This window comes from Microtus ochrogaster, unplaced genomic scaffold (assembly GCF_000317375.1).
Source record: "Microtus ochrogaster isolate Prairie Vole_2 unplaced genomic scaffold, MicOch1.0 UNK1, whole genome shotgun sequence".
NCBI lineage: Eukaryota > Metazoa > Chordata > Mammalia > Rodentia > Cricetidae > Microtus > Microtus ochrogaster.
The window spans coordinates 37906212-37928430 of record NW_004949099.1 but is presented as its reverse complement, the minus strand read 5'-3'; the positions used below and the strand labels follow the sequence as shown (position 1 = coordinate 37928430).

General features: G+C 44.3%; 1 protein-coding gene across 11 annotated transcripts in view; it reads right to left on the bottom strand.

Moving 5' to 3' along the window:
• Window positions 1-22219, bottom strand: part of Znf384 (zinc finger protein 384) — a 30730-nt gene that overhangs the window by 1815 nt on the left and 6696 nt on the right. For 9 of the 11 annotated variants that reach the window (XM_013353057.2, XM_026788162.1, XM_026788167.1 and 6 more), the window contains exons 3-10: window positions 12369-12439; window positions 11833-12070; window positions 11550-11597; window positions 11016-11352; window positions 5061-5285; window positions 4230-4412; window positions 2733-2811; window positions 404-562 (exon numbers count right to left, since the gene is read on the bottom strand). In XM_013353057.2, the coding sequence (XP_013208511.1) occupies window positions 404-562; window positions 2733-2811; window positions 4230-4412; window positions 5061-5285; window positions 11016-11352; window positions 11550-11597; window positions 11833-12070; window positions 12369-12434 (1335 nt within the window). In that variant the 5' untranslated portion in view covers window positions 12435-12439. Of the gene's footprint in view, window positions 1-403; window positions 563-2732; window positions 2812-4229; window positions 4413-5060; window positions 5286-10171; window positions 10265-11015; window positions 11353-11549; window positions 11598-11832; window positions 12071-12368; window positions 12440-22219 lie in introns of all 11 variants that reach the window. The other 2 variants (XM_026788166.1, XM_005365217.2) reach the window with 2 other exon arrangements.

The window sequence follows — 22219 nt, the reverse complement described above, 5'->3', positions numbered from 1 at the left end:
GGGATGCTCTGGAGCCGGACCCTCACTCTGTCATGTCTATAAAGGGATGCTCTGGAGCCGGACCCTCACTGTCATGTCTATAAAGGGATGCTCTAAAGCTGGACCTTTAAAAATCATCATGGACACCGAGCTGGTAGAGAAAGTTATTTTTCTCAAAGGTCTCCTTAGTAAAGCCATTTGATAATCTTGTTCTAGAATCTCATAAAAAATACCCGAAACCTTTTTTCATCAGAAAACCTTGCCTTATATGTCTAGAATAAAGAATCACTGCTTATGGTGCTAGTTATCTCTAAATACTGACTCTAATAAGTGAGAGCAGGGGCAAACACATGTGGAGCTATTCACAAAAGATTTCCATCAAAAAGGGACACAGACATGGGAAGAGAAAATACCAAGCACTTACTGATGTGTATGCCCGACTACAGATTGTGCAGGTATACACCTTGGCGTGCTTCACCGTATGTGTAGATAAGTGAGCCTCTAGTGAGGCTGCATCTGTGTACGCTCGGTGACAATTGTGGCACTTGAAGGGTTTGTCTTTGTTGTGCTGCCTTCTGTGAGACTGCAAACAAATGAGAGAAACCAAAATGAATACTGTTCCTTCCTTGGCCTTTATGGAGAGAGAGCCCTGAGGTAAGCACAGGATATCCTAGTTTCCCATTCTATAAGGCAGTAGAGCTGCTTTGAGTGAAACTGCCAAGGGAGGAACTGTATCTCACAAGGCATACAACCAAGGTTCTAAAAGTTACAGTGACTTACACCTACATGGTCTCCCTCTTCCAGTGGCTCTTAAAGTGAGGTTTGGGATTCCCCGACCCTTTACAGGGCCTCACAGAATAAAATCTCTTCAAAATAATAAGACAAGGACCGAGGAGAAGGGTCAGCAGGTGGAGTGCTTGCTGTGCATTAAGAACCCTATTTGAGATCCTAAGTATCCATGGAAGAGCTGGATGTGATGGGGTGCTGTGCAGGGGCAGGAATGAGGTTCCCAAAAGTTTACTGGTCTAGGCAACTATGGTGAACTCTAGCTGTGGTAAAGAACAGTCTCAAGAAGGTACAGACCCTCAAGTGTTACCTATGCTCATGCACAAATAACCATGACATATCTACACACGTAAAATCCAAGTGTTTGCCTTAGCAGTCTTGTTCTTTCATATTGTAGACTATCAGATGAAAGAACATGTTCACTTTTAGCCAAGCAACAGATTGAAACTTGCAAAAATCCTGGGCATAACAGCACATACCTACAATCCTAGCACTTAAAAGGCTGAAGAGTTAGGATGGTAGGTCCCAACGGGAGCCTGAGTAACACAACACACCATTTAAGTATAAAAAAATCAGGTGGGTCCCAGCACTCGGGAGGCAGAGGCAGGCAGATCTCTGTGAGTTCAAGACCAGCCTGGTCTACAAGAGCTAGTTCCAGGACAGGCTCCAAAGCCACAGAGAAACCCCGTCTCGAAAAACCAAAAAAAAAAAAAAAAATCAGGTGGGTGGTGGTGGCACAAGTCTTTAATCCCAGCACTTGGGAGGCAGAGGCAAGTTAATCTCTGTGGGTTTGAGAGCAGCCTGGTCTACAGAGTGAATTCCAAGAGAGGCTCCAAAGCTACACAGAGATACCCTGTCTTGAAAAACAAAAACCAAACCAAAAAAAAAAAAAACAAACAAACAAACAAAAAAATCACAAGGGTTGGGTATGTTGCTCATGGTAGAGATGCTTGCCTAGAGTGGCCTGTGGAAAAGAAAACATGTAAAATGTGAAATAATACCATTTTCCCATTAAGTTCCTTTAGTGGGATTTGGGAATAATTGTGTTCTATTAATGCTAACATGTAATTGGTTTATATATCGTGATTGCTTTTTTTGTTTTCTGAGAGGTTTTCATGGAGGTCAGGTTGTCACCGGATTTTAAACATTTTTATGTGCATATTTGTAGAGACGCCTGGGCAGTCAGAGGGCACTGGATTCCCTGGAGTTGGAGTTATATGTTATAGAACAATCCTCTTGTACAGTATGAATATGTATTACTCTCAATGGCTAGTAAAAGCTGATTGGCCAACAGACAGGCAAAAAAGTATAGGCTTGGTGATCAAATTGAGGATACAGGAAGAAAGAAGAGTGGCGTTAGAGAGTCAATGGGGGATAGAGAAGTAATGAACAAACCCCTCGTTTTTCAAAAAATTTCTGGGTGTATGTTCAGGTGTGCATGCATGTGGAGGCCAGTGACAACTTTGGGATCATTACCCAGGAGCCACCCACCTTGTTTTCTCAGAGATGGTCTCTCATTGGTCTGGGGCTAGCCAATTTGGTTAAGTTGGCTGGTTGGAGAGCTCCAAAGAGCTGCCTTTGTCCACTTTCCCAGTGCTGGGACAACAAGCACATAATAAAACTACTAGTTTCTGTTTTTTGAAAGTAGGTTCTAAGGATCAATTTCACACCTTCATGTTTGTGGCAAGCACTTTATTATCTGTTGGGGAGCTAACTCCCCAACCCTTTTATTTTTTTTTTTTTTAAATTGAGACACTATTATTAAGTTGCCAGAACTGATCTGAACACATTTTGTACCATAGGCAGGCTTTGAACTTTGGATATTCTGCCTTTGCCTTCCAAACAGCTGGGATCAAAGGCCAGCAGGCCCAGCTTCATCTCAGTAATTTTAAAGAGAATTTAGTTCTCCGCCAAATGTCAGTCCCAAGTCTTAAACCCAAGGTCGTATGTGGAAACCAGATACTCACCTGCAGATTGGAGAGTTGTGTAAAGGCCTTCTCACAGCCTGGGTGTGCACATTTGTACGGCCTATCACCGGTGTGGATTCTGCAGAGAAGAGAGTAAGGACGTCAGCAAAGGTCACAAAGACCAGCTCTGCACCAGACCACAGGCTCTTCAGGTTTGCCTCCTGAGGAACCTGCATGAGGCACTAGCTTTAGCTCCTCTGACCTGGAGTGGTTTCAGTGCCTGATTTCTGGTTATTGCCTATAGCACTCAGCTCAAGGAGAGCCTCATTGTGCTGGTAGAAGAGCGACTGAGGCCTCAGCATCTAGGACACAGGTCATGATTTGGTACATATATCTGCTCCTACAGTAACCATCCCGTGGTGAATATTCAGAAATAAAAAGTAACTACAATTGTAAGAAAAAAGAAAAATACACATTTCCTCCTTAGTCCCCACCCTACAGACAGAAACTGTCCCTTCAACCTTGAGTATCATAGTCAGAGATAGTTCTGAAATCAAAGGACAGGTTATAATGACTGTTGAAAGTAGAAGAGACATTAGTGGAAACTCATGGCAATTCCTAGGGATTTCCACCTCTCCTACCTCCCTGCAATCTAAGCCCCTAATGACAGGAAATCCTGAAGTTAGAGTCAATCTAACCTCTTCCCCAATACCACAGGACCCTATATTTACTAAGACAAGCCCAGATGTGAGGATGCACCAATATCTGTTTCTTTTCAAGGACTTCAGAACTGTCTCTACGATCAAAGTCTCAAATATACGATGACAGCAAACTCCTCCAGGCTGTGTCTGACCACTTTTGGGTAAGAACATCACATCCAAAAGAAGCAGGGTGAAGATAGCCAACTGCCAGGAGTCTGGACTCCACTTCGTCTTGAGACATCACTGAAGGAAACCATCAGCTCTTCGAGTGTCAGACCCCCTTCTCCTTAGAGACTCCGTATTGATGGATTTGATGCAAGCATCCTATTTATGAAGCAGGAGCTTCTTTAGTCTGTTCCCAGTTCTTGTTGAATGTTTAGTTCAGTTTCCCTTTGTGCTCTACTCTTGGCAGCCCTTGGAATCTTGCTTGTTGCTGTTGAGTGTATCCAGGCCGATGCCAACTTAAATCTGATCATATCTCCCACTCATAACTGGTGTCTTGAGGCTAGAGGTAGGTCTTCTAAAACCAAATGTCTCTGTTTCAGCACCAAAGAAGAAATCTGATAAGATGTGTGCTTGGTATTTTCAGGGAGAAAAGTGAAAGAAATCGTCTTCTTTGTTTCGAGTTTCTCTCTGTCTTTAATCAATCAAGAAATACAATCACTGTGTCTTTTTGATAGAGTTTGTGCTCCAGAAAGGTTCTCTTGGCATCCAGTTCTTTTCTGTTGCGGTCATATTCTCCTCCAGTCAGGTCTCACTCCCGCCCCCCGCATGCGGGTGGTTGTATGTGTCCGGGGCGGGGGGTGGGGAGGGCATGCCAGCGGGGCGGGATCAGTAGCCCGCCCCTCTCCCTTACCGTGTGTGCTGCTGGAGGTGGGAGAGCTGGCGGAAGGCCTTCTGGCAGTAGGAACAGTTGTAGGGCTTGGCCCCCGAGTGGATACGGAGGTGCTGAGCCAGGTAGGAGGTGTTGGCGAAGGTCTTGGAGCAGTGTGGGCACTTGTGGGGCTTGATGGTCTCCGTGTGCATCTTGGAGTGGATCCTGCCGGAGAGGAGAGGAGGGAAGGGGGGAGGAGGAAGCAGTTCGACACCACGGGCTCAGCGCTCTGCTGGGTGAAATGATGTTGCTTGACGGATGAGAGCACCCCCTCCTCCCTCCTCCCAATAAAGCTCCGGCTGGAGAGGCTAATGAAGAGGACACCCACGTCTAGGTTGTTGCTGACTGCAAGTCGGTGGCTAGAATGGCAGTGAGATGATGAAGAGCTGCAACCCACGGCTCTCGGTAACCTTACAGTATTCGGTCTTGTCAACCCTCGGCCTTTTCCTAAGGCTGCACACTCACCACAGTTACCCTGTTTCCAAATAGCAATTTGAACATAGGCCAATACCGCCTGTTCCCCTGGACCTGAAGTTGAATGCACACCATGGCTCTGAACTGAAGCATATAGTAAAAGCAGGGTCTGCTCTGTAGAGGATTTCCAAACAGACACAGAGAGAAACCACAAAAATCGTTCCAGAGTTGGGGACTGGAAATAACAATTTTCAAGGCCCCCCCACTGCTAGGATACAGTTTAATTTTCAGACAGTAACAAGAGAGATTAAGATTTCAAAAGGCAAAAGAGAGAACAGTTGGCACAGGCCACATGGTCTTGGGTGTTTTGTAGCCAGGTGAGGGGAGGAGCAACCTTACCGGGTGTGCTGCTGCAGATGGGAGAGCTGGCGGAAGGATTTCTCACAGAAGTTACAACTATAGGGCTTGGCCCCCGAATGGATACGGATGTGCTGGGCCAGGTAGGAGCTGTTGGCGAAGGTCTTGGAGCAGTGCGGGCACTTGTGGGGCTTGGTCTCGGTGTGTGACTTGGAGTGGATCTGCATCTCCGACTTTGAGTAGAAGGTCAGTGAGCACATCCGGCACCTGGCCAAGCAAGGGTAACATTAGAGCTTTCCACCAGGAGGCGCTGCTGAGCCTCACAATCCTGCCAAGAGACTTCTACCTGACCCCAGGTCGTGTTCCAACTACATAGTGAGGCTTGTAAAAGCTTTTCCTTATTCCTCTTTTCTTTTCAAAGAAAGGGTCTCATGCAGCTCAAGCTGGCCTTGAAATCATTATGTAGCTCAGGCTGGCCTTCAACTCATGACCCTCTTATTTCTTACCTCCCCAAACTGGGATTATAGCTATGTGCCTCCATGCCCAGCCTAACACAGTGCCGAGCACTCAGAAATACCCAATAAGACAGGTAGATATTATAATCTGTGGTTCTCAACCTTCCTGATGCTGTGGCCCTTTAATACAGTTAGTTCCTCATACTGTGGTATCTTCCAACCATAAAATTATTTCATTGCTACTTCATAACTGAAATTTTGCTACTGCTATGAATCGTAATGTAAATATCTGTTTTCCGATGGTCTTAGGTGACCCCTGTGAAAGGGTTGTTCAGGTTGTGTGACCCTCAGAGGAGACACAACCCAGAGGTTGGCATTCACTGATGTAGACTTTATTGGCACAGCTAAGGTTTCAAACCTTTCACGGTACTCCTAGCACTCCATGTTGGTCTCATGACATTCTCAAGCCCCTCCCCGCCATGCAATAAAGAAGGAAAACAGCATCTGCAGACAACCGTCTTCTTAGTGATTTTCCTCACTTCCTTATTATAGTGACTGCTAAAGAGATGGAGATGGAAAGTACCAGAATTTCCTAATCCATATCTGGTCTCTATATTGTAGCTGATGTTTCATTAATCACCTGCCTCTGCCCCCAGCCTCAAGCCAATCAAATGAGAACCACTTTTAAAACAAGCCAAGGAAACGGTTAGTACTGGATTATAATCCTTAAATCTTAACAAGAATAAAAGAATTGAAAAGCAATGATCGCACTGCTCCACCTTTCCTTTTTCTTAGCACATGAAGCCAATGCTGGCACGTCTAGGTGACATCAACAACACCCGAATAGAATTTTACAGGTCACCTGAACCAGTGGATCACTCCTGCTCTGACATTACACAACAATATCAAATGAGCCACATCCCCTTAGACTTTACTGAGTAACAGTTATTTATACATGAGTTAGGAACAGCTTTGCCATGGCACACTATGAGTTAGCAGAAAAGGAGGTGGCCTGGAAGCCAGGCCACTAGGGTAAGCTGCTCTTCTCTTCACCTTATCTCTGTAAATCAAAGGGTATGGGATAATGATTCTTGCATTCTTTTTTTTTTTTTTTTTTTTTTTTTTGGTTTTTCGAGACAGGGTTTCTCTGTGGTTTTGGAGCCTGTCCTGGAACTAGCTCTGTAGACCAGGCTGGTCTCGAACTCACAGAGATCCGCCTGCCTCTGCCTCCTGAGTGCTGGGATTAAAGGCGTGCGCCACCACTGCCCGGCGATTCTTGCATTCTTTTCAGAAGAATTTTGAAAACAGCTGAGACCAAGACTAGAACAAATTCCCTCTGAGAAAATGGTATTGCTGTTGTGGTCTCTGTACTAATGCTTTCACTAAAACTCTAGTAACTGATAACCAATTTTCATTCTCTACTTACTGTAAGTCTGAAGAAAAGACTCCCAGTTTATCAGTCATTGGCTATAGACTGAGACACCCGAACATTACAGGAAAGATCATCATGGTCAAAAGTAAACGGTCAATGGGGAATCTAGATACCTGGGCTCTAATCCAACAGAGTTAGTTACAGGTTGCCTGTTAACCTAGACTGCAGTCTTCTATTCTTTAAAATAAAGATATTAATTTTGCCTCTAGAAGGGCCAGCAAGCACCCAGGACCACCAAAGGTAAGCTAAATGTTCTTTATTAATAAAATGGCATTATTGCTAACAGCCTCAGTTTTGATGGGAGAGCCAATGACAACACAAATATTTTATAAAGACTGCAGTTAACAATTGGACATAATTCCACTTATAAGACACAAGTGCAAAGTAAGTTCCTTAGATAACTAAAATTTTGCAGATTTTACAGTGTTGGGGCTTGAACCTAGGCCTTGCCACATACCAAGTGCTATACTACTGAATTGTATCCTCGGCCCCAAGACATTTTAATTCAAGTATTAAATTTAATTAATATATTTTAATTCAAATCCCATCACCCTTGAAGTTCATTATGAAAAAGAAAATGATTCTGGCACTCGGGAGACTGAGGCAGGTCTGTGATGGGCTTGTATTCTAGCTTGAGCTACAGTGAGAGCCCTGTGTTAAGGAATCAGAAGAATATCTTCAAAGCTTTAATTAGAGAAGAATCTGAGAAACTTAACTGAAAATAGACTGGCAAACTGGGTACAATGGTACATGCCTGTAACCCTAGCACTCAAGAAGTAGGAGGCAGGACAATCCAGAGTTCAAGGCCAGCCTGGGCTGCATGTGACCCTGTCTCAAAACAAAAGAAAAGACTGGCAACAGAATAACAAGTCTAAAAAGATCCTAGGGCCTAACGGCAATGCCAGTGACAATGGTCAGGAGGCCATCATGAGGCAGCTTGAGAATGACAGGACAGGGGAGGTACTTTCAAGCACCTTTGTTTCTACTCAGAATAACCTGGCAGGTACTCTCCTAATTCTATAAAAAGAACCCCCCAAAGCTCCAAAAACAATTTGTCAAAGGGCAAGCTATTCACTATAATACAATGTTAAGCTAACACCATGGCCTAGAACTAGAAATATACATGCAGAGGCTGAATATCTATCTACCAGGTGAAGGCACTGATCTCAGGTGACCATTAAAGTACAGGCTTTGCCTCCCTAATCCAAAAACCTAAAAATCTGAAATCCTCTAAAGCTTCCTAAGCAGTGACATCACACTGTAAGTGGAAAGTTCTATATGTTACTTTATGATACAGATGGAAGTCAAAACACAGGCTCACTAAAAATACTATGTAAAATTACCATTAGACTACCTATATATAATTTGAAACAAATTAACGTCTTTCTCTTAATTAAAGTTTGAACATGATTTTACTAAAGTTTAAAAGAAAAACTGCAGGGAAGGCAAGCTTTAAAAAAACTTGGCAGATGTCTAAAGGAGGAAGACAAAAAAAGAAGCCGTATCTTTGGAGTTAGGCATGAAGGTTCAGCTACAGGAGGGTCTAGCAGTTACACGGGTCGGAGAAACGTCAGAGAAAGTGAGCAAGTCCAGAGTGTTAGGGAGAGCCCTCCTTAGGCTTGAGCCACTATCTGGAGAGGAAATGTCACACCGACTAAGACCAGCTGACAGACCCAACACCCCACAGCAGCCCCACAGCAGCTAACTGGTTTTGGCTTGAGAGGCTATGTAGACCAGGCTGGCACTGAACTTATCCTCCTGCCTCAGCGTCCTGAGTACTGAGATTGCTGGTGTGCTCCAGGTACCACATCCAGCTTAACAAATTTCCATGATCAGACTTGGGCGCCATCCCCAAGGTATCTCATTATGTATGTGCAAATATTCCAAAATCTGAAAAAAAGACAAAGTCTTGACCACTTCTCGACAAGGAATATTTAACCTGTGTTTAAAAACTGGAAGTTCTAGGAAGTCAAATAAGTACTTTACTGTAGGGTGCTGAGTAGTTAGCTGATTCAGGACAGTTTTGGCAGTGGGAAGGGAACGCTAGCCCGCACATCATTTGGTCCACTGCTTCAATGGACACCATGTACATCAGATACAGTGAGAATGGTATGCAATATAATGGCTGGGATTCAACAGTCACTTTGAATTATTATACCAGTTTTTTTCTAAGATGCTGAAAACAATTTAAATGTTCAGATTTCTCCTCAAAATATTTTCACACAGTAGATCTGACTGACCTTCCCATTTATGTAAATGGGAATAAAGACTTCGAGCTAAGTTGACTTGTCCATAGCAACAGCACCTAATTCCTCCAATACCCAGCCATGCTACTGACAACTGGGAAGAAGTAGTTGACGTATACTACACAAAAATCAGGATTATTTTTTTAAGTTCAATTGCACAGTAAGAAAGTCAGGATTCTTTGTGATTTGGAAGATTCCTCTGGATTTTAGAATTTTAAGTTTCTGATGGAATTTTTTTCAACTAGGACATAATTAGTCAGAGTTCAACTTCAGGGTTCCCTTTAAGAAGTATAGGGGAGTTCAAGAATTTCAAAAACACAGAAGGTCAGAAGGTCCTAGAAGGCGTCCTTCCAACTATGTACTCACAATTCTTCGTATACATATACATGTATATATTCATACAGAGTTGGGGAACTTAGCATGGAGAAAAAAATTAGCTTGGCAGAACTGAGGACCCTCGTCAACCAGAAAGATTGCATCCACTACTTCAACATGGTATATAAATGCATCTCATGTCACAATGACCTCACTTTAAGCAAATACATTAAAAAAAAAATCCAGGTATCTACACAATCAAGTAATAAGGGATTTTCATTTCAACTGATATAATAAAAGAATGCCTTTAAATGAATCAAACTTGTCAGGTACCTTTATAATATGGTATGATGTAAACATTTTCCAGGAACACTTATTGTATAAAGTGGGGTACACCTGTAATAATAAAGCTACAATGAACTTCTGAATTATAGCTGGAATTCTGCAGTGCTCAATATATTCTGCATAGCAACACCGCCCTCTTTTTCACGTAGAAAGAGGTATTTAAACAGTGTACTTGTGGATACTTTCCATAGAACTATACAATTCAAGTAAATAAAGCTACGTAATGATTAACTCTAATCTTTCTGACCTTCCCAACATGTTAAAAATTATCTATCCTCCCAACAAATGGGAGGCATACAAAGAATTCTCCCCATTTTACAGATGAGGAAACTGAGGCGCAGAGAGGGGAAAAGGACTTGCCCAGGGTCACACAGCAAGTTCGTGGTGGAGCCGGGAACTGAATCCATGAGCCCAAGGCTCTGTCCATTTCCTGTGCCGCAGTTCCCTTCGCTCCTAAAATGGGAACAACATTGCCCATCTCGGTACACTAAGGACAGAACCAGTCTCCCAGCCATGCAAATCTGCCCCTGTCTATATACATCAAGGCTGTGATAATAATTAAACCCATTCTGCACATCAGGACCAAGTGTCCAAAACCCACTAGGGACCCTGAAAGTTCTCAGGGAAATTAAAGTTATTTCCCTTTCTAAGGGCAAGGAGTTTCTCTGTACACAGGGCCACGTGCCAATATGCACGTGTTTTTGTGGAACAACAACGTGAGAGAAAGTGGAAGATCAAAATGACTTCCCGGAGTTAGAAAGGGAGCAAACAAGTCACTTCATAAGTGTGTTATTCCTCCCACCCCAAACCATGCAGGGACTGATGGATTGCACAGGGTTAGGTAAGATGCTTACCAGAGAGATTTCTTGGAAAATAAGAAACAGAAAGGGAAAAGGGGGGAGCTGCAGACATTGTCTGGAGCCCAGTTGGAAGCCTTATTGCAAGAGAGAAACTCTCCTGTCATTTAAAAATCAGTTAAGGATCATGACGGCTGAGTTTTAAAGGGAGGGTGGGCATGGAAGAAGGGGCTAAGCAGCTAAAGTGCCAGCAGCTCCACCTTCCTATCACAGGACACCTGGACATGCAAGTGGCTCTGAGGTGGACAGCTGCTGAGCAGAGCCTGACTTGGGACAGGACCCAAAGAAGATAGGGGAAGCTTGAAACAGTGGCCCTCAACTCATCCTGCCCCTGCTTTGATTCCTACCTGTAGGTCTTGCCATCTTTGTGATGGTCATCGTCGTCATCAGGGGCAAGGACATAAGGGTCATTCATCTCAGGAAGCCCTGATTCCAGCATCCGCTTCTTCTTGCGGCCCCGAGGAGGTTTAGGAGGAGCCACATTGCCACCTCCACCACCACCTCCGCCTCCTTCCTCAGCTAGGGTTGATGCTACCTTCTTGGAGAGGTCAGGGACCACCTGTAGGGCTTGTGAGCCAGGGGGAAGAGCTGAGACAATCATGGGAGCCGATATAGGGAAGGTCTGAGCTGATGATGCTGTGGTCACAAGAGAACCTGAGGGGGATGTGATTACCAAACCAGGACCTAGGATTGGGAGAAAAAGGAGATAGGGTCATGCTGTTCACCTCTGACCTAATCTATTTCATTTCCCCCAGATAGTGTCTAATCAATCCCTCACCACCACCCTCCAGCCCATCACTATTCAGGAAATCCCAAACCCTGTACAAAAATAATGGTTTGCTAACCCCTGTCCCCAGACCCCTGGTAACAGTGAGATTTACCCCTTGATTGACTCCCTTCTCTTCTCCACCTCTGAGAACAGGAGACTCCTTGATTCAGAGAAGGAAAGAATGTCACCTCCTCAAAGGCAGGGACCGCATCTTCTACTTCTTTGTATCCCCCACAATGCCTAGCACATTGCTAGGCACACAGTAGGCACTTAATAAAAATCTGATTGAGGAATTAAACACATACCCCACTCCCCATGTCCGCAGAGCCCTCCAGACTGGGGTCCTGATCGTGAGAGATCAACACCTCAGATTAGAGAGAAGCAAGGGCGCTTACCCGCTGTCATCAGTCCTGTAGACGGCACAGGGACCACAGTAATGTTCTGGGTAACAGATGCCTGACTGTGTGGGGTCAGCTGCTCTGACTTGGACTCTGTGTCCATGCTAATGCCAGAGGACAGGGACACTGAGGCAGGCACTGTCAGCAAAGTGGGATAGTGAGGTGGCGCCAGTCCACAGCCCTTTTCTGGCAATAGCTGATCCTTCATCTTGTTGATGAACATTGTGTTTTCAATCTAAAAGAAAAGGAGGGGGAAGAGGAGTACCCTCTTCAGACTGAGCAGGCCTGATTTTTGTCTGTTCCCTAAGGATGTTTCGTTGCCTTCTCCTTGGAGATCAGGGAACAGGGGCTGATATCTGCGCTTCTGGACGGGAGTGAGACCCAGACACTATGGGACTGTCAGTGATAGCGGACTCAGTGAAACAAGGTGTGTTTTACTTTGCTTCAGCCTCCATACAGTTAAGAACATCATGAAGAACTTCCTTCACAGAGCTGAAATAAATACTGGGAAGAACAAAACAAACACCACTTACCTGCCCTGAGACTGTGGGGATAGAAGGCCAGAAGTACGGGTTAGAATTGAAGTGAGACTCTTCCATTCTACCTGAAAAGAGATAGACCACCACCTCACACCTGGGAATAACTACTGAATGCTAGTAATGGAGAAGAGCAGTTGATGGAATTCGGGTCTCTGGCACTTGATCATGTAGCAGGGAATTAACAGTCAGGACCTCACATCTAGACCAGACAAAATGGCACTGGGCTATAATCTCAGCCCTCAGGACACTGCAGACTGAGGCCAGTGTGACTACTTATTGAAACATTCTCTAAAAGCAATATATGAATAGAAAGGACCACTGAGCAGTATGGCCCACCCCAAACACAATTTTTAATATTTATGACAAAATCTATGCACATCTCTGAGCCACAAAATGTTTGCCAAATTTCAAAAGGCCAGAATTGGTACTTTACTTTGAAGAGAAAGGAAGCTGTGAAAATGAGATGCACCAGGACCACACACAGCCCATCAGTCACGAGCTTGAAAACAGTCATGTTATCTCTCACTGTTCCCCCTTTCCTTAAATCCATTTTCCTCAATTTTTTTTTTCCTATTTCCAATCAACAAATCTATGAGCTACAATTCTACATAGCTTGGAAAGGTTTTAGGCTGACAGAAGCCCAAACAATCTGAACAGCCCAAGCTGGCATCAAACTGGTGATCCTCCTACTTTGGCCTCCTGTCTATCTAGGATTATAGGTCGGCATGCACCACCACACCTGGCCTATAATCAATACTGGAATAACGCCACACAAATCTCACCAAGAATAGGGTGTCTCACTGGGTTACATACACGAAGGGCTGAGCAGAAAGAACCAAGGAATTACCAGTCTAAAAAATTATAAAGGAATATGTATGTGTACACACACACACACACACACACACACACACACACACACACACACACACACACACACACACAGTGTATACTCGCATGTACAGGTGCGGTTGGAGGCCAGAAGAGAGAATTGGATCTCCTGGAGCTAGAGTTATAGGTGGTTGTGAGCCACTCAATAAAGTACTGGGAACTGAACTTGGGTCCACTAGAAGACAGCACTCTTCAAACACAGACCACCAGTTTTAAAAAGGGGTTCTGGCCAGGTGTGGTGGTGCATGCCTTTAATCCCTGCACTTAAGAGGGGAGATTTCCAGTTAGCTTCAGGTTAGTCAGGGCTAAATAGTGAGGCCCTGAAAGAGTTCTGTGGTCTGAAGAGATAGACCAGCAGATAAGGGTTAAGAGCACTTGCTGTTCCAGCCAACACCCTCTTCTGGCTTCTGCAAGGACCCTGAATGCATATGTGCATACATACATGCAAACACATGTACTCTCATGTACAAATAATAAAATGAGCCAGGTGGTGGCGGAGCACACCTTTTATCCCAGCACTTGGAAGGCAGAGGCAGCCAGATCTCTGAGTTCGAGGTCAGCCTAGTCTACAGAGTGAGTTCCAAGACCACATAGAAACCTTTTCTCGGGGAAAGGAAAGATGGATGGATGGATGGATGGATGGATGGATGGATGGATGGATGGATGGATGGATGGATGGATGGACGAACGATAAACAGACAGATAGATTAGATAGAATAAGGTGAAAAATCAAGAGGGTTGGAGAGATAGCTCAGCAAGCATGAGGAGCTGAGTGTGGATCTCCAAAACCCACAAAAATTACAGGTGGGTAGTGGTCCACCTGTAACCCGAGCACTCATGAGCTGGAGTCAGGGACTGCCTGGGCAGCCAGACTATCAGAAGGAGTAATTCCGGGTTCAACCAAGAGACCCTGCCTCAATTTATATGGTGGAGAGTGATCCAGGAAGACAATCCAACTCATCACAGACACACAAAGATACACAAACACCTCATGGTATGCATGCATATGCACACACATATATACAATAAATAACTGGGCTGCTCAGAAGGCAGAAGCAGACAGACCTCTGCGAGTTTCAAGGAACAGAAAAAGGAACAACCAGAATAAACACTGCCACCAAAGAATAAACATTTTAAAGAGAAGAAAATGTTAATTATCCTAATTTGATTGTTAGAATCCATGTATCAAATTATCACATTGTCCTCCATAAATACGTCCAATTAGTAAGTGTCAATTAAAAAACAACAAAAGACACTGTGCTGAGTCAAGAGCAACCAGCTTTCAGGAGAGGAGGGGCTGTGAGCAGAAGCTGAGCTGCTTCCAATGAGGACATGCTGGGGCTGACAGCAGACACCAGCCTCAAGGGAGACAGAAGCCAGTATGCCAACTCCAGAGAGTGGGAAAGACTTCCAACAAACAAGTCCAGACAGGAAAAATAGTGGGTTTTTTCTTAAGACAGGATCTCTATGTAACCCGGGCTGATCTGAAACTTGAAATGTAGGCCAGGTTGGCCTAGAATTCAGATTTACCTGCCTCTACCTCCTTAATGTTGGAATAAAAAGTGTGTGCCACCATACCCACCTTTCTCTGATTTTTAATAAATTTAAGGCTTTATTTTTACTTATGTGTATAAATACTTGGACATATGTGTGCATCATGTGCATGCAGTGGCCTCAGAGGCCAATCCCCTTGGGAACAGAGTTACAGCTGGTTTTAAGCTGCCATAGGGGTGCTGGAAATCAAACCCAGGTCCTCTGAAAGAGCAGCCAGTGCTCTTAACTGCTGGGCGATCTCTCTAGTCTAACTCCCTCCACAACCTGAGACAGGGTTTCTCTGTGTAACCTGGCTGTCTTGGTACTCACCCTCTAGACCAGGCTGGCCTTGAAGAGAGAGATTACACCCAACTCTCTTTTCAACTTTTAATTAAAAAACAAAAACAAAACTTTTGAGACAGAATCTGATGTAGTAGTCCAGGCTGGCCTGGAACTCACCAACAATCTTCCTGTCCTAACATCCTAAGAGCTAGAATTAACAGACATGAGCCACCATGACTGGTTCAGCATACGGACTATTCTAGTAGGCAGCATCCTCAGTTTCCCCTCACTTCCTATCCTCATGTTTACATTTTTTTTTTTTTCTTTGGTTTTTCGAGACAGGGTTTCTCTGTGGCTTTGGAGCCTGTCCTGGAACTAGCTCTGTAGACCAGGCTGGTCTCGAACTCACAGAGATCCACCTGCCTCTGCCTCCCGAGTGCTGGGATTAAAGGAGTGCGCCACCACTGCCCAGCCCCTCATGTTTACATTGAGTACAGGCACACACAGGTCACAGTGCACAAGTGGAGGCCACAGACAACCTGTGAGAGTTACTTCTCTCCTACTACTACATGGGTTACAGGAATCCATCACCAGAGTTGGTAGCAAGCGCTTTGCTCTCTAAGCTCAAATCCACACAAGGAATGAACTGTACTTCAGCCAAGGAAAGGAATGCACCAAATCTGTTGCTGACAGCTTCACACAAGTAAGGATCAATACTAAATGACCAAGCAACTCCAGGTAAATCTGGTCCTGAGTTACAAAAGTCACTCTAGGCATCCCTAAAGGATTGGTTCCAAGACTCTTTCCCAACCATCACTGAAAGTACACGTTCAAGTCCCTTTAAATTATTTAAAATTTCATTTCTGTCTAAGTATGCATATGCATTCACATGCATGCCACATGTATGAAGGTGAGGGGGTATCTTATGAGAGTTATTTCTCTCTTTCCATGATGGGAATCCCAGGTATTGAACGCAAGTTGTCAGACTTGGCAGCACATTTACATCCAATGAGCCATTCTTCAGTCCCTTTTTTTAAAATGACAGAGCTGTAATCCCAGCACTCGGGAGGCAGAGGCAGGCGGATCTCTGTGAGTTCGAGACCAGCCTGGTCTACAAGAGCTAGTTCCAGGACAGGCTCCAAAGCCACAGAGAAACCCTGTCTCGAAAATCAAAACAAAACAAAACAAAACTGATGTCTTCTCACTGACCTTGACATCGCTCAAACATTATTTTGTACTGATTTGAATATAGTAGGTTCAGGGGCTGGAGAGAGAGCTCACAGGTTAAGAGTCCTGAGTTCAATTCCCAGTAACCACATGGTGGTTTACAACCATACATAATGAGATCTGGTGCCCTCTTCTGGCATGTAGGCATACATGCTGGCAGAATACTGCCTACAAAATGAATATATAAATAATAAAAATAACTTTAAAAAATATAGTGGGCTCAATATGTATAAAATTTCAAAAAAGATACTAGAAGCTCAAACGTTAACCAAAACCTTTTTCTTTCTCCTCTTCCATTGAAGAGAAATAAAACAAGTTACTGGGAGTGGTTGTGCACACCTTTAATCCCAGCACTCGGGAGGCAGAGGCAGGCAGATCTCTGAATTCTAGGGCAACTTGGTCTACAGAGTGAGTTCTAGGACTTCCAGGGCTATTACACTGAGAAACCTTGTCTCAAAAAAATTGAACAAAACAAAAAGCTAGTGGGACAAGCCTAAGCGACAGGCCAAGCTTTCATAATTAACAATAGTCTCCCTGTTGTTTTTTGTGAGTTGGCGGTGTACACCTTCAATCTCAGCACTTGAGAGGCAGAGGCAGGCAAATCTCTGGTCTACAGAGAGAGTTCCAGAACAGTCAGGGCTACACAAAAACACTTCCTTGAAAAAACAAAACAGGTACTGGATGTCAGTATATATGTGTGCACGTGCAACAGTGCCCGCGTGGAGGGCAGAGGACAGCTCTTTCCTTCTATCCGACATGTGTTCTGGAAACCAAACTCAGTCTCCAGGCTTGACTGGAAAGTACCTTTACCTGGCTGAACCAGTACTCAGGACAGTGACAGAAAGACCTTACAGTGTATAGCATATATTGGCCTCTACTTTAATTACAAATGCTGCTGGGAGCCGGGCAATGGTAGCACATGCCTTTAATCCCAGCACTCGGGAGGCAGAGGCAGGCAGATCTTGAGTTCTAGACCAGCCTGGTCTACAGAGCTAGTTCCAGGACAGGCTCCAAAGCCACAGAGAAACCCTGTCTCGAAAAATCAAAAAAAAAAAAAAAAATGCTGCTGGGATTAAAGACATATATCATCAGTCCTGACAAATCTAAATAGCATGAATTATTATTTTGATTTGGGGGGGGGGATGCTGTGTGTGTGTGTTTAACAATTTTCTTTTCTTGGCTAGGAATGGTGGCACAGGCCTTTAATCCCAGCACTCACAAGGTAGGTGGATCTCTGTGAGTTTGAGGCCAGTAGGGCTACACAGTAAGTCCCTAATTAAAAATTTCTTTCTTCACATTTTATTTCTATTCTGTGTGGGAAGGCATGTTCATACTACCATACAAGTGGAGGACAGAGGACAACCTGCAGGAGTTAGTTCTTCCCTTCCACTATGTGGTTTCTGGAGGCTGAACTCAAGTTATCAGGCTTGGCAGGACTGCCTTCACCCACAGAGCCAATTGACTGGACGGCCTTGTTTTTTTTTTTTTTTTTTTTGAGATAATACCTTACGTGACCCAGACTGGCCTCTACTTCCCAAATGCCACTGGGATTAAAGATGTGCACCACCAAGCCCAGCTTCTGCTCTTTCAAATAAGGAATCTGGAGAACAAGGAACTAAACCCAGGCAGCAAAGAACAGGTTAAGGAAAAAGGCTCTGCTAGATGAGGGAGTACATTTCTGTGATACCAAACACTTGGGGTTGGGGGGGGGGGGGCGCAGAAGCCAGAATCAAGAGTTACAAGTCATCTTCAACTACACAGTAAATTTAAAGTCAATCTGAACTCTAAAAGACCAGTTTCAAAAAACAAAAAACAACAACAACAACAAAAGCAATTGACTGTGGTGGCTCACACCGAGGGTCCCAGTCCTCCAGAGGATGAGGGAGTCCAGCTGCCATGAGTTTGAGGTCCATGAGGCCCACCTCTAGTTGAGGTGGTATTATTGGCAGTTAATGGCTGCTGAATAAGGGGAGCCATTTTTCTTCAGTAAGTAGTCCTACACTCATGTTCATGCAAACAACCTTAATTAAATGCAGCAATTAAAAAAGACAGGAAGTAGGAACAAAGAAGGGCTTCAAAGGGAAGGGAATAAGAAAGGGTAATGGGGGATGAACATGAACAATATACATTACATACATGTATGAACTTGTCAAAGAAAAAAATTATATTAAACAAACCAGGAAGCTGCGAGTGGTGGTACATGCCTTTAATCCCAACACTCAGACGTAGAGGCAGGCAGGTCTCTGAGCTGTAGGCCAGCCAGGTCTACAGAGCTAGTTCCAGGACAGCCAGGGCTACAGAGAAACGCTGTCTCAAAAAACCAATCAAACAACCAAACAAAAGAGGAATTAGAGAGATGGCTCTGTGGTTAAAAGCACATTTGTTGTTGCAGGACTCAGGTTCAGTTCTCAGCACCCATGCATCAGCACACAACCTCCTTTACATCCAGTGCTAGGGCTCTTTTCAACACTGCAGACAAATGGTTCACATACATACGTATCGGCAAAACACCAATACACAATTTTTTTTTTTTTTTTTGGTTTTTCGAGACAGGGCTTCTCTGTGGCTTTGGAGCCTGTCCTGGAACTAGCTCTTGTAGACCAGGCTGGTCTCGAACTCACAGGGATCTGCCTCTGCCTCCCGAGTGCTGGGATTAAAGGCGTGCACCACCACCGCCCGGCTAACACAAATCTTGAAAACACACATGCACAGTAAACGGGCCCATAATCCCTGCATTCTATAGGAAAGGAGAGCCACATGAAATTCAGGGCCGGCCAGGACTGTACACTGAGACAATGTCTCTAAGACATTGTTTCTGGTAGAAACAAAGACCATACAAACGAAGTAACACAGTACGGATGTGAACTCATCCAGGCACTCAAATTTAAAAAAATTTGAGGCTGGGAGACAGCTCTGTTGTCACAGTGCTAGTTACATAAGTCTGAAGACTTGAGTTCAATCCCCAGAACCCACACTGTGGAAGGACAGAACAGACTCCCACTATTTATGCACTGTCCTCTATACGCACATGCAGTGGGATCCTGTGCACTGTATGTTTTGTTCTCACTGGTTGATAAATAAAGCTACTTTGGCCTATGGCAAGATAGTATAAGAGTCAGGCAGGAAATCCAAGCAGAGATATAGGTGAAGAAGGGCGGAGTCTGAGAGACACCAGCAGACAGAGCAAGATGCAAGATGCTAGAGCACAGGTAAACCCTACACACAGATTAATAGAGATAGGTTAATTTAAATGTAATAAGCTAGCTAGTAATAAGCCGAGACATTGGCCAAACATTTATAATTAATATATACATATAACTAACCTCTGAGTGGTTATTTGACAACTGGCAGGCAGGAGAAACATCCAGTTATTTTTTATTTTATGTGTATGAGTGTTTGTCTTCATGTATGTATATGTACCATGTACATGCTTCATATCAATGTTGAAGAACCTGGAACTGGAGTTACAAACAGGTGTGAATTGCCATGTGGATGCTGGGAATTTAATCTGGGTCCTCTGCAAGAGCAGCAAGTGTTCGTAACTGCTGAGCCATCTCCCCAGCTCTCCAAACTTAAGGCTGCTTTATAATTTTGAAATAGGGTTTCTCTATGTAGCCCTGGCTGGCCTAGAACTCATTATGTAGACCGGAATGACCATAAACTCATAGAGATCCACTTGCCTCTGCCTCCTGAGTGCTGGGATTAAAGCTGTGAGCAACCATGCTAGACAAAGTTATTGATATCAGCAAATTGATATGTACCTCAAGATCATATTCTCATGAAATTTCACTTACATACCAATATAATTCACTCTGGAGCAGAGTGTGATGGCATATGCTTATGTGCGCAGCACTTGTGGGAGGCAGAGATCAGGGATCAGGAGTTCAAGGCCATCCTTTTCCTTTGCTACACAAAGGTCAGTCTGGGATACAGGAGACTGCTATCTCACAAAACAAACAGCCAAGGACTAGAAAGATGGCTCAGCAGTAAGGGTACTTGCTGCTATGCCTGACAATCTGAGTTTGACCCCATATTCCTACACAGTAAGATGAGAGAACTGACAACTACATGTTGTCTTCTGCACATGCACAGCAGTACACCCAGGTCCACAGACGTACAGTTATTAAAAATTAAACAAACCCAACCTTAATCCCAGCACTCGAAGGATCTCTGAGTTCAAGGCCAGCCTGGTCTACAGAGCCAGTTCCAGGATGGCCAGGGCTGTTATACAGAGAAACCCTGTCCTGTGAAAACAAAAAAACAAAACAAAACAAACCCACAAAAACCTATAATCCCAGCATAGATGACATAATCAAATCACAAGAAGTTGCCCAAATACCTTAGCTCTTCTCTTATAGCAATGCCTTCTGCTTCCAGTCATTCAACTATGTCTCATGAGGTGTAACCTATGAGCAATTGATTGAGGTAGAGAAAAAGAGAGTCTGGTTTACTGATGGTTCTAAATCCTATGCAGGGAGCACCGAGAAGTAGACAGTTGCATTACAACCCCTTTCTGGGACAACCTGAAGGCAATTCTTCACTGTAGGTAGAAGACAAGGTCATGGGCTGTAGCCAATGGACCAGCTGAATGGTCAGGGACTTGGAAAAAGCATGATTAGAAAATTAGTAAGAAAGACATATGGGAAGATGTATTTGAGTAGATAGCTCCAAACAAGTGAAGGAGGTGAAAATACTGTGTGATGAGCAAATGCTCATCACAAGGTGACTTCAGCCAAGACATCTAATAATCAAGTAGATGGGATGACCCATTCTGTGGACAGCAAGCTCCCCCCTTACCACCATCCCTGTCACTGCCCAATGGACCAAAGAACAAAGTTGCCAAGGTGGCAGAGATAGAAGTTACGCATGGGCTTGACCACATGGTCTTCCACTCACTGCTGACCTGGCTATAAGCTGCTACTCACCACAGGCACCACTCCTGGGACTATTAGGAGGCAACCTGGTGGCAGGATGACTATGTCAGAGCACTTTCTTTTGTTTTTTATAAATCTATTTATTTGTTTGTTTATTATGTGTACAGTATTCTACCTGCACACCAGAAGAGGGCACCAGATCTTACTATAGATGTTGTGAGCCACCACGTGGCTGCTGGGAATTGAACTCAGAACCTCAGGAAGAGCGGCCAGTGTTCTTAACCTCTGAGCCATCTCTCCAGCCCCTCAGAGCACTTTCTTCATGCAAAGAAAACCTCTTTGTCCTTACTGGAACAGACACTCGGTCATCAATTTGCCTTTCGTGCTTCTGAACAAAGTACCATCTGTGGAGTGCCTCGTCTACCCTCATGGTACTCTACACAGTACTGTTTCTGAACAAGGAACTCAACTTCCTGCCAGAGAACTGTGACAGTGGGCTCACATTCACGGGATCCACTGGTCTACCATGTTCCCCACCACGCTGAGCAGCAGGTTAAATGGTGGAATGGCCTTTTAGAGACACAGTTAAGCACCAATTAGGAGGCTAATTAGGAAGTGGAAGCAAGAAAAAGAAGTTCATGGTTGGGGGCAAGAAAGATGGCTTGATGGTTAAGAGCTTATATTGCTTTTACAGAGGACCCAAGTTTGGTTCCTAGCACTCATGGTAGGTGGCTCACAACTGCCTCTAAATCCAGCTCCGGGCTGTATTTTGTTAGTGGGTACAATTCCTCTGGCCTGAGTACTTACATACACATAACCACAAACACATAATTAAAAAAAAAAAATTCAAGGCCACCCTAGTTTACATAACAGGTTTGAAGTCAGCCTGGGATACATGAGACCCTACCTCAAAAGAGTAAATTAAAAACAATAATTAAAAACAGGGCTGGAAGCCGGGCGGTGGTGGCGCACGCCTTTAATCCCAGCACTTGGGAGGCAGAGGCAGGCGGATCTCTGTGAGTTCGAGACCAGCCTGGTCTA